General features: G+C 41.6%; 1 protein-coding gene across 1 annotated transcript in view; it reads right to left on the minus strand.

Annotated features, from left to right (window-relative positions):
• LOC119456076 (RCC1 domain-containing protein 1) overlaps positions 1 to 12,743 on the minus strand; it is an 88,525-nt gene extending 75,782 nt beyond the window's left edge. The window contains exons 1-4 of the mRNA XM_049664563.1: positions 12,622 to 12,743; positions 11,134 to 11,152; positions 6,638 to 6,692; positions 3,072 to 3,130 (exon numbers count right to left, since the gene is read on the minus strand). Coding sequence (XP_049520520.1) covers positions 3,072 to 3,090 — 19 coding nt within the window. The 5' untranslated portion in view covers positions 3,091 to 3,130; positions 6,638 to 6,692; positions 11,134 to 11,152; positions 12,622 to 12,743. The remainder of the gene's footprint in view (positions 1 to 3,071; positions 3,131 to 6,637; positions 6,693 to 11,133; positions 11,153 to 12,621) is intronic.
• Positions 12,744 to 13,256: the final 513 nt, after the last annotated feature.

Consider the following 13,256-nt stretch of genomic DNA (forward strand, 5'->3'; position numbering starts at 1 on the left):
GAGCTTAAAAACAGAAAGTGTTTTAGGTTTTCTTTTTTCTTAAACAAACATTTGCAAACAAGTAACAGATTTCATGAGTGTGGGTAAACTATTCCAAAATGTTACTGAAGAAAAAAGCAAGGTGGATCTACCATAATTAGTACAGATACTAGGCCAGAGCAAGTTACGATGAGTAGCGAAGCGAGTAGAACTGGGATTAGAGAGCACATGTTGTGGAAAAATGTCTAAAGTGAGGTCATCGTTATAAATTTTCAAGAATATAATGCCTATATTATAAAAATAAAGGCTAGACAAAATCAAAATATAAAGATTAACAAAAATGAGAAAGGAAGGTGAAAACCGTGAAGCGAAATTAATAATGCGAACTGCTTGTTTCTGGAGTTTAATCAATGGGGAGAGGTGAACGGAGTATGTATGACCCCATGATGAGATACAGTAGTTTATATGGCTGTGTATAAAGGCGTAATATAGTATTGTGAGGACATGGAGGCAGAAGTAAAATCTGGTTTTAAGGAGGGCACGTATCATAGGTGGAAAGTTCTCATTTTGCTGGGGGGGGGGGCTGGGGCCCGACTAGCTTTCCGAAACCTACGCATCTCTCTCTCTCTCTCTCTATATATATATATACACATACCCGTTGCTAACAATTTTATATTTCTCGCTTTATGGCGACAGCAGTTACATCGACACTCCAGGCAAATTTTCGCTTTTGTTGTCGCCGCCGTGATGTTCCGTATTAAATCCAAAAGCCATATAAATGAGCGACCTGTACACTGTGGGTGTAGGAAAAAGTATGTAACAGGGAGCCGAAAAGGATCGCGGCTTGATGTAAATTGCGACATGGGCCATAAGCTAATATGTTAAAAACCTAATTGGTGAATTTTTGTTAATTAGTCGATAATGCATTTCAATTTTTTGTGCAAGTAATATCCACCACTCCGAGTAGACCAGTTCATGAGCTATCTGCCACAGGCAACCTTTAAAACTTTTTTGAAAGTATTTGGTGAAACACCCCGTATTTATGGCCTCTGCATGCAAGAGGCGGTGTTTCCATCCCTAATGCGTAAATAATTAGAAGAGCTTTTCTAACAGTGAAGCTGTTCAAGCCAGCCATAATTTGTGGTTCATATCAAGAAACTAAGCAAAAGAAAATATACTTTCTTGCCAAGGCTGGATTCGAACCCGCGTACCCCCGGTCCCAAGGCGAGTGTCGTAACCACTAGGCTATACAGTCAAGCTTGCAGAACATGCATTTGTGCGAACCATATGATTGCGTTCGAGCGTCGTCGTCTTTGTCCACAGCTGGCGTGTTCACAAGCTCGTGCTCTGCGATGTGAAGAGGTTTTGCGCGCTATGAGAGCGAGAGAGAGAGAGAGAGAGAGAGAGAGATGCATTCACAGAGCGGGTCTACTGGAACGCGTTGTCGGCATTGCAACGCGGTGTCGGTGCTGCAAGCTGTGCTATGCAACGCGCAGTGACGGCCGTAAGTCCGAGACGCGTGAAAAGAAATTATTATCATCATGAGTAATAAAATGAAAAGTTCACGCGCACTTCCTAAAAATGCTGGGCTACGATCGCCCAGCTTCGCTGTTTCAAGCATTGCGTGGCTGAGTGCACAGTTATTTTTCTTTTTTTTATTTCGCCAGTCATTAGCACTGCCTACTGAAAAGAGAATCAACATTGAGAAACATTACACTCACATGCTTTTCATACGCCGTTAATAGAAGACTCTGCCGAAGGGTCACCGAAGTCTGCAGGTTTTTTTTAGGGTCAAACAAGCACACAAAGTAATTTGAAGTGAGGTGAACATACATCAACATATTCATTCTCTAGGCATAGGCTATCCATATAGTTGGCTACCTCCTTCTCTTTAAAAAATACAGTAAACTTTGTCCTGTGTATATATTTAAATTTATTGTGTCTGTGCATGGTGTTCTCAGAGGAAATTTGTAAAAAATGTTGAAGTGAGAAAACACGGATGAGGTAGCCGCCGCTGGTGCTACTAATGCAATTGTCTTCCCATTGTCAGGATTTGCCGAAATAAAGCGAAAGCATAAATTAAAAGCCGTGCACGTCCGCGCCCACAATAATGCCGTAAGCTTTTACAACAATAAATGTGAAAAGGTAGAGGCAACGCAAAAGAATCCTCAAATTATGTAGGTAACAGAACTTCGGTAATGACACTTTAGGGACGGGGGGTAGACTGAGTTCCCCCCCCCCGGGAAAACTCGGGAGGGGGCTTGAGCCCCGGAGCCCCCCCCCCGTAGTCAGCGCCTATGGCAAGTATGCCAAAAGATATTCTAATGCAGACTGAAGAAATGTGTTTATGAAACCAAAGATGAGTGTCAACAATGACTCATATCAGATGAAGTAAGAGCCTGGTTGTGGATGAAAAGACAGACATATTTTTCTTGTTTGGTGAATGAAAAAGCATAAAAGAAGATTTTGAAGGGTTAATTGAGAGCCAGTTTGCTGCACAGCACTGCACAAGGAAATTTAAATCTGCTTGTAACTTGGAAATTAAGACAGTAAGGTCAGGGCTGTAAGCAAAGATGGTGGTGTCGTCTGCATATAAAATACACTAAGAGCTGGAAAGGCAATAAGGCAAGTCATTAATGTATGTTAAGAACAAAAGGGGTCCTAAAATAGATCCTTGGGGAACACCTTTAACAATATATGAGGGATTAGAAAAGCAATGATCAACAACAACAAGCTGCCGTCTAGTATTAGATAAAAAGCTTTTTAGCAGGGATAGCGTTGGCGCAACAATACCATAACACTCAAGTTTCAAAAAAGAATGTTATGATCAATAGAATCAAAAGCCCTAGAAAAATCTATAAATACAGAAGCTGAAATGTCACCATGATCAATGTAAGATTTAATATTATCTATGAAACATGTGATGGCAGTGTCAGTAGACAACCCTGAGCAGAAACCAAACTGAGAAGAAGCTAATATGTTAAATTTCATGTAGTACTTGTGTAGTCTTGTTTCAAACAATTTCTCTAGAACCTTGTCAAGGAAAGGAACAACAGAAATCGGAGAATAATTTTCACATAAAGATTTCACACCTTTTTTCCAGACAGGCATGACCTTCGCAACCTTGAACTGGTCATGGAAAGCACCAGAACTGAAAATAAGGTTAAATATGTGGCTTAAAATGGGTGAGATTGTAGAACAAATTAATTTAACGTGTTTTGCGGAGATGTTGTCCGAACCAGGGCCAGTTGATTTTAAACCTATAATGACGGATTCAATTTCTTCAGGGTTGGTGGGTTGAAGAAAAAAAGATTGTGGTTGACGGGCGAAGGAAGGCGAAAAATCAGGACTGTCACGGAGGGTAGTATGTGCCGAAGAGTAATCACTGAAGGCATTAGCTATCTCATGCGGTGATCTTATGATCGCACCATTTATAGATAGTGATGTAATCGGGTCATGTGAATCAGAATTACTTAAGAATTCAGTTACCAACTGCCATTTTCTTTTAGTATTATTACCGCATTGTTAAATTTGGTGTTCATAAAAGCTGCGTTTTGCATTTTTAAGAAGTGTGGATAAAGCGTTTGAATAATGCTTATATCGTGCTTTAAGGCAGATGTTGAACGGCTGGCACTTCGTTTTTTTGTAGAGGTTGGCTTTTTTTTTTTTTTTCAAACAACGTAACAGAGAATTGGATAGCCAGGGGCAAAGGGGAGCATGATAACGTTGCTGAAAGGACAGGACGGTAGTGCATGATTTCACAGCAGTATTAATAATGTGGGTAAGTTTGGTTAACGCAACTTCAGGATCTAGAGCTTCAAGAACCGGCAACCAGTCTGCATCTTCAATAATTCTAGTGTATTTAATGTTATCAAAATATGTTCCGAAGTGCAATTTATTTCCATGGGAAATGGATTTGACAGTAGACAGAAATATGGGGTAATGGTCCGTAATATTAGTTTCAATAACACCAACTTGAGCGGGTTTCTGTGAAATTAGAGATAATGTGATCAATTAAAGAGTGTGAACCACTGTTTGTATAGCGTGTAGGGTCAGTTATAAGGCAGTGGTAGCCATAACTATAGATGCAGGTGAGGTAGTCTCTTGTTAGAAGATTCTCACACTGTGACAAGTTTATGCTGATATCACCAAGAATTAAAACATTTTTATTTTCGCAAGGCAGCTGATGTAGTATGACAGAAAGTTCAGTGAGAAAGCTGGAACAATCAGATGAAGGAGAACGATAAATGGAACCACAGACAACATTGTGATGGTTGTTAGTTATGGCCCAAGTATATCAAATTCTACCCAAACGGTCTCACACTTGGGGAAGTTTAAATTCAGGTTGTGACGTCGTGTATATTATAAACCATTTAACACGTCGATGGCAGAGCCTCCATATGGATCACCATCATGATGGCAATACTCGCGTGAATAACCTGATAGACCGTAACGGTCTTTATCTTCAGCCGAAAGCCACGTTTCAGATAGACCAATAATTGAGAACGGACAGTCAAAAGAGCCAAGGAAGGCCGAAATCTCGGTATAAATTTTTCGAAAACTGTGGGCGTTCGCATGAATTGCAGAAAAACCTGCAGCATTAGATGTGATCATGTTAGCATCATGCTGTGATATGTACATCATGATGAATTTGGTGAAGTGCGGGCAGACGTGCAATCCTCGCTTACTGTGTGCTGTGTGCACGGCAGTCCCCTTGGTTTTGTGTGCGTCCTACTGTGTGGCACCAGATGCAACCGAAGAGAGAAGGAAAGGAGCCTAAATTGACACAGGACGGTGCCAATCGTTGCCTGCTTCTGTTCAAACAATGACTCAATGTTCTTGAATGTATCGTTTCGAAAGCATTTTGCATGTTAATTATCAGCATACCAAGAAAGTGCGGTTACGTTCAATATGCGACACGCGCTGGCAGGGTGAGTCGACGATATCGCACAAGCAACGGCTTCGCGCTGGTTCGGTGTAGGAATATGCTTGTTTTGGAGCCCTTGCTCATGCTACAGGTTAAAGAGTGGCCACAACTTAACGTAAGAAACGCGATTTTCAAGGAATACATGGAACACTGCTACTTTGAAGGAGTCCCAAGGGCCCTTGAATTGCAATTTAGAAAATCCCTGGTGTTCAACGTTGTCAAGGGGCTGTACGAACCCTGAAGTCGATACGCAGGCTATATTTCAGATAGAAACATTCTTTTGTGGTGAGAGCCAGTGATGAAGTGCATACACACCTCTCACCCACTTTTTAAAGCGAAGTTTTCGTTGCCTTTTCTCACGACTTTTTGGGTGCTGCTGCTGCTGTTGTGTACTTGCTCGCGTGCACCACTGGGTTTCTTGCAACACCACCAGACGGCGCTTGCCTCCGTGGATACCTAGGGTGTCTCGATAACACCTTTTCCGTACAGGGTGGTGACACGTCCGCTTGCTCCGGCATATTGTGTCGGTACATGTAAAGGTGAGCTATGACAGGCAGTCGGAATTTATTTATTTATTTATTTTATTTTATTTATTTATTCAATACTGCAGGCCCAAATGGGGGCCCAAGCAGGAGGGGCAAAATACATAAATATTTACAGATACACGTATGTATATATATACACACACACACACATGAAAAAGAAATACAAAAGCAATGCAACAAATGCAATGATCAGAAAAAGAAATGAAAGCGATGACATAATAAGATAATGGAAGGTACACTGAAGGAATACAACTTAACAAACATTAGATTAGTATCACACGGAGTTCAAGGCATCAGGAACCAAAGTAATACGCATATATGAGCACTTGCAACCATTCTCGCGAGAGGGGAAAAAAAACAAAATCGACAAATACCAGAAGTTGATGAACGAGCGACCACTGCAAAATGCGGAAAATAGAATAAGGAAGATGTGGAATATATCATGCAAAATTCACATGTAAAAGAAAAAGAAAACAGCAACAAGGCTTGCTAACTTAGCAATATTGTTAACATTAAAGACGCATGCGTTCAATAGAATCGGTGCTTATCAATTGTGATAATGGTAGGCTGTTCCAATCTGTTACAGTGCGCGGGAAGAAGGAAAACTTAAAGAGGTTAGTTCGGGTGTTATAAGGTGTTAAAGAATCCGCGTGACGATGCCGTGTTCGACGCGCTGTAAGTGGTTGAACATAAGCCTGTGGGTGGAGGGACAAACAGTTAGGAATTTAGTTTAGTTTAGTTTAGGAAACAGTTAGGAATTTAGGTTCTTCGCTTGCTGACAGAGCAAAAATTTGTAATTTTCATAGTTTGAATGCTTAAATGCATTGCAATTTACATCTCACCTGAAAAACAGACGTGGAACACTTAGAGTAAAGCAATGCTAGAATAAGTTCCGAGCCCAGCAGATAACTATCGTCATTTTTGCCACGCTTTCACTTAGGCTCATAAATTTGTTTTGAAAACAATGTTGATGGATATTGTGTATGCTTAAAGGTTGTCCTTCAAAAAGGCTGACGCTACTTTGACTAAAACAATAGGTGAGTAATGTCATGAAAAGGTATAGAACAAAACGAAGTGAATAAGTACGGCAGCGTTGCCAATAACTGAAGGTATTAGCTATAGAGATACAAATCGTGCATGTAAAAACTAAGAATGATAAAAAGCATGTGGTCGAAAACAGTCTTACATTAGCAAAGTGTCCAAAACCAAGCTCGAGGCTGCAGTTTCGATCACGGCCGTGGCTGCCGAAATTCAATGATGGCAAACTGCAAAAACACTCGTGTACATAGATTTATGTGCACGTTAAAGAACCCCAGCTAATTTAAGTTAGTCCGAAGTTCCCCACTACGCTCAATAATCAGGTCGTGGTTTTGGCACGTAAAACCACAGAATTTATTATGTTTCTAAGTTTTCACAAGGCATGCGATCTCAGTCGTATGGCCTTTAAACACTAATAAATGAACACCGTTGTTGCAGACATCTAGCCTAAAGTACAAGTCCGCGTGTTCAGCTTGTGATTATTTAATGCCTGTGGTATAGTATAATATTTCCTGCCTTTATAATCATAAAGCCTAAATGTTTTGCTGAAAAACACATTTGCCTTACGTTCTGTTATGCAACAACCCATAGATGAGCACAGCGTTGTGAGAAAGAGCAGTATATAGTGACACATCTCAAAAAACAAAAGGGAAAGTTCATTGCCAAAATATAGAGCTGTCACTTGATTAAAACCAGAGGAAGACAGCTTCGAAATAACTGAGATCTGGTTCAAGGCAGCTCACCAACACGTTCACCTGCCTGAAGCCACAGAAGGGCCATGCACATAAACATGACAGCATTGACAAAACAAAGTTGTTATATGCTTCTTACGAACATGAAAACCGATGAGTCAAAAATGACACCAGCAGCGGTTTTACTTGCCTATTCCATCCCCCTCAGTATATCTGACTGGTACAATCAGTGCTAGTATAAATGCTAAGCCGCAACACAACAAAACTCCCCAGTGCATGCAATTGTTGGAAATTACACATAGGGTTTGAGCAGGCTTCTCATCGTCTTGATTAAATGAATACAACGGCAAACACCTAGTGCTTGTGAAAATTTCCTGAAGACTGTTTTTCACATGAAGACACAAATTTAAGCGTAACGTTCTTGCAAACTTTTTCCTGCATTTTCGGTCGTGTGTAAATTAAGTTATAGGTGCCGTTTTTCAGTTCAGCTAGTGCACAAAGGTGTGCAGCAAACGGGCATGACAGAGTGTTTCTAACTATAAAACTGTCACGCACTTTTTGTGATACGGCAGAGGCCCGAAAAGTAAACTTAGCGAAAAGGTCCGCACCACTGTGGAAATTAAAAACACCAGGCAACACGACAGCGCCGCACCGACTAATGCACGCACATGTACGGCTGCTTCAACAGCTCCAACAGAATATGGCGATGGTGCGGCACGGGCCTGGTCAAAGGGTGTCACCACCCTGCATGGCGGGAGGCGGCAGTGACATCAAGGCACCCTACACATACTGGCCGGCGCCTGCGTCGGCAGCGTTTCACAGTTTGTGCGTATGGCACGTGCTGTGCTTGCTTTACTGTGCAACAAAAATGCAGGTGCTGGGCTGTGGAGGTCGCGTGCTGGGCTGTGATAGTGTAAACATTACAATTGTCCATAGCCGGAAGAGAGTGCTTGGAGCTGGTGTCTCAACAGCGAACTGGCCACGTATGCAAAAGGAGCACGTAAACACGTGGCAGCAAAATGGCTCCAAAACGTGCACTCAGCGTCGAGGACACCCAGGCCAGAAGCATCGCTCAGAACAGGAGCGCCTTCGCTACGTAGCGAAACATGGTGCAGACCGCGAATGTATGCTGGCTCGAAAACGTGAGGATAGGCATCAATGCATGGCAGCCATGAAAGACAACGAGCGTCGTGGGCACTATGACCTGAAGCGACAAGCGGAACAACAATGCGTGGCGGCCATGGGAGCCGAACAGCATGGTGACCACTACAATCAGAAGCGACAAGCGGAACAACCACGCATGGCAGCCATGGAAGATGACGAGCGTGGTGAGCACTGCTACCAGAAGCGAGAAGTGGAACAATGTGTGGTGGCCATGGAAGACGAGGAGCGTGGTGAGCACCCTGACCAGAAACAAGCAGAACAATAATCGTAAATCAAAGCAAAGAGCATAGAAAGCTTCGCTTACATCGATTCCCACAGTGCGTGGGATCCGCATTTTTTTTTATATAATAAAAGCTTTGGATGCCTTCCTACCAGCGTGCCTCTGGAACTGTCTGAGCACACGAGTGGTGTGAAACTGTGGGGTGCATGAGCATCTATGGCAATGGTCCGCCAGATGGCCACCCACTGTTAAAGCACAGATTGCTGCACGGTACCCTCATGGTACCCTTCACCTTACCCTGCTGATAGTACCCTCAAGCCATCATAATGACCCTTTTGACCAATGTGGCACTTGGACAGGGGAATCATGTAAACCACAGCCACATGACGGCAAAGCACATAACATGCTTTTTCACATAAGCTTCCAGGCTTCATTCACCATGTGGCACATCCTTGATAGTTTTTGTGGTGCTGAGAATTTTCAAGAGACATTGCTGTAGTTCCTGCACAATTAAAAATTTGATAATTCACAATGATTAAGCACATGAGCAGACAAATATTGCTTTGCTGCATTTGGAAAACTATCAGTGATTAATAATTTAGAAAGATTAAGTGTAATAACTTCACAAGAACATGTGAAGCAATGATATTTGACAAATCCATCACTCCATCACTCAAATCCAAACCATCATTCCCATGGTACTACAGTGCTAGAGTTCCCTCTAGTAATTTTTGTAAGAAAAAGTATGCCTTAGTGTCTGCACCTTATCCTGGCGAACACGTGCCACTATCATTTGCCAATATATCTGTTGGTTGTTAACCTACGGTGATGCAAGGCACTTGCAATCAAGCTTCCCGATCAAAGGTGCGCTGTGTGATACCGGTATTGTGCACCTCCTAATCCGCTAGCTTAAGAGTCAATTATTAGGCCTAAACTAAAACATGCATCCACCATACAAAATCTACATCAAGCATAACACACCCGAAGCAGTACAGAACCATGGCACAAAGTTCATCCATTTCTAGTATCCATTAGATGCGAGCAAGCCATCCCTGAAAAAAAAAAAAAAAATTGCCCTTCCATTCTGTATGCATTAGAAATGTAACCCCATGCCATTTCTGAAAGTTTTATCACACCTCGCTCCGTCACCATACATAATAATAATAATAATAATAATAATAATAATAATAATAATAATAATAATAATAATAATAATAATAATTTTTCATCATCACACTGATGAAGGAAGCTGTAGGTAAAAGCTGCTCTTCGTAGAGGCAGCAATGTATGATATGCTCCCCATGTCATACATTGAACACTTTTCAAGTGGGCCGTCAACACCAAATGCACTTTTCTCGTCTTGTTCTTCTCCTATGTTGCTACAGAGTAGAACAATGTGCCCTTGCAATGAAACTGCTCATTTTTCACAATAAAACTTTTTTTAAGGTATTTATCTGCTCACATAATTCTAGTTGATATATATCAATTTGGGCCTGTGTATGTGTTATCCATATATTTATACATTTACCTTATATCTTTATGCATCCATGTACTTAATACTATGCAAATTATGTACCGATTATTCGACCCCTTAAGTAAAACCCCATCAAGGTATCTCCGAGGTATCAAAGTGAACCTATAGCAGTTCTCACAGACTATTACTAACTTTTTACTAGCTACAAAAGGATTGACGTTGGTACACGTGCATCATGACAGCAGTGCAACACAAGAAAGCCAGCCCCTGTTCTCTGCACTTTCCACTAAATGGGACTTTTTATGCACAACATATTGATGAATTTCTTTCATTGTTTTTTGCTACCTCGTGGCATACATATGTGCTGAGAGTAGGTTATAAAAATTTACGTACATAGCTTTCTGCATTTATCCAAACACCTATGTACGTACAGCACTCCCAAACATATGGCTATAATACCAGTGTAATGTAATGCCACTTTATGATGCTGTGGTGTGGATAAAGCACAGAGTTTACTGAAAAAATCTGCAACCATTTAGCTACCATGAGACCAATCATTAGTAAATGGATTCGTCTAATCTTCGTGCTTGTGGTTTCAAATGTTCTTGGGATATTATTTATTAAGCTTTATAAATAATATCCCAAGAACATTTGCTTTATTCATTCATTAAGCTTTAGCTTTCTAAATTTCCAAGCACTCATTTTTCTGAACACACCAGGGCAATGAGTCTCTGGGCAAATGTGTAATCATTGTGAATTGTTGCGTTTATAATGAAGTATTTAGCTGAAAAATGATGAATTTGTAAAGTAACAAAGCTGCTCGAAGCCAGAAGGTCAAAGTTTAGGAAAATCCATGTATTACCGGCTGCTACGCCATGCAGCTCCTGTAGACACTAGCGCCAGAGTTTCCTTTAGTAATTCTTGTAGAAAACTGTATGGGATAAAGAGATTAAAGAAACCATGGCTGCACTTACATGCATAAGGCATAGTAGCCTGCTCGTTCATTGCGTAATGCATTTTTTGTTTCAGTTTGTTCTACTCTGTGTAATGTCTTCACACATAGTTCAAGTTTGCTGGCATGCATAACGTATTACTGTTAATGGTTTGATGAATCTGGGGAAAACATAAAAAATGTTGCTCTCTTAAATTCAATTACTTAGCCACAGAAAACGTGGCTATGCTTCCAGAATAAAAGTGGCACATTTATGATTATAGAAGTGGCACTTATTAACAAATAATACTTTTAGCAAACAATACCAATTGCAGCTGCTAACACTTGGGTAACATATGCAGCAAGCTGCTCCTAACTTACTACAGTTTCTCTGGCAATGGCGCAGTATTAGAGAAGTTGGCCAACTTGGTGGGCCTTATTTTGGTGACCAATCATCGGCCAACGTTAGCCCAGTGTCAATTCCTTGTAACGATTTTGGAAAGGTTGGCCAGGAATAAAGCTCCAAGTCGGGCTAGTTGGTTGACATGCATGGTATATTTTTTAACTGCGCTAACCCACACGGGCATCTAACCCTAGCCCTTTTGTCTGCAAGATTGAGCATAAGCAAGGGTCAACCTTTGTAACCTGCGCCTGCACAGTAGTGTACGAATTTCCTTTTTCTTGTGGGTGTGTATACATCGGTCAGATGGCTAGGTGTATTAATGTTCGGCTGAAAGAACATAAAAAAAAATAGCACTTCAGATGGTTATTCCCACGTGGCTAAGCATTGTAATGACTGTAAAAAACTAAACAAGGAAACTTGCCTCTCACTTAAACAAACTAGAATTTTGTGCCGTCATAGGGACCGTAGTACTAGGGAGCTTTTTGAGGCATTTAAGATAAAAACTACACGTGGGTGTGTAAGCGAACCTTCGGTGTCACTAGCTGATTGCGAGATGGCGTTTTTAGATGCTACTGTGTGACGTCAACATATCCATGGTTGGATCGCCAATCAGATATGTATCCATTTTTCTCTGTATATATGTCATTTTCACCCATTAAACATTCAGTTGCGAGTCTGCGCACGCCTTGTCTGCCTCCGTCCTTGTGGGTTAGCGCAGTTAAAAAATATACCATGCATGGCTAGGAATGACCGCTGTCGCGCCAAGTATGTTTGTGCCATTGGGCAACGTTTTCATGTCAATGAAAGCGCACAAAGCACCATGGATTGCATGCAATTTCATTCAGAGGCTGTTTAGCATGGACACATCTCCTGGCTCGATGGCCGTGTGACGAGACGTACCAATGAATTGTATTAGACAAGAACGGTTTCGGGCGTCGTTGACTTCCGTTCGAAGGGTGGAGCGACAATGATTAGCTTTCGCGCCGGCATGTCAGATTACGGTTTTCGCTTGTGTGCCGTGAAAGACTGCTTGCGGATAACCCCCCGTCAACTGTTCAAAAGGAGGGAGCTTATTTGCTGCCTTTACACACTCGTGGATGCAGAGGTTTTAAGACGCAGTAGCTCGACGAGATGTGTACAAGCTGCAAACGCCTGTCCATTCGTGTACCTACGGATACGTGAGCACACTTTTGAGGCCGAACCTACGCACGTGCTTACCGTACAGCTGGTGGATTATGTAGTGCTCACCTGTAATGAATACTGCGTTCGCCCAGCCAATGTGAACAGACAGCACCGCGCCAATATCCTCAGGACACAACCGAAACGGTTTCGCAGTAAAGCACTCGAATTTGTCAAAACCGAAGTAGCGGTACAACATACTTCTGTCAGTTGCTACCACCGTGGTTGCTACACTTCACAGCAAACCTTTAAATTTTCAATATATATATATATATATATATATATATATATATATATATATATATATATATATATGCATGTAATAAGGTAAAGCTCCGGTGCGCACCGACCATGGATGGATGGATGAGGCTGAACCCTTTAAACCGGGCGGTGGCATACGCCACCTAGCCATGACTATTAACATATTTTGTACTTTGTGGTGGGTGAAATTTCACCCCTGCCTTGATTTTATCCACCAATCAGATAACCTCTGTTTGGTTATTTCTACCCGCTTAAAGTCTATTTTGCCTTCACTGTCCCTAATCCCCAATGCTTTGAAAAAATCAGCCCCGTTGCCTTGCACTATAGGGTTAAGCCCTTTACAGAAAAGTATGAGGTGTTCAGCCGTTTCCTCTTCTTCTCCACACGCACAGCACAACATGTCTATACCTTGGTACTTGACTCGGTACATCTTAGTCCGCAAT

This window comes from Dermacentor silvarum, chromosome 1 (assembly GCF_013339745.2).
Source record: "Dermacentor silvarum isolate Dsil-2018 chromosome 1, BIME_Dsil_1.4, whole genome shotgun sequence".
In the NCBI taxonomy this organism is placed as follows: domain Eukaryota; kingdom Metazoa; phylum Arthropoda; class Arachnida; order Ixodida; family Ixodidae; genus Dermacentor; species Dermacentor silvarum.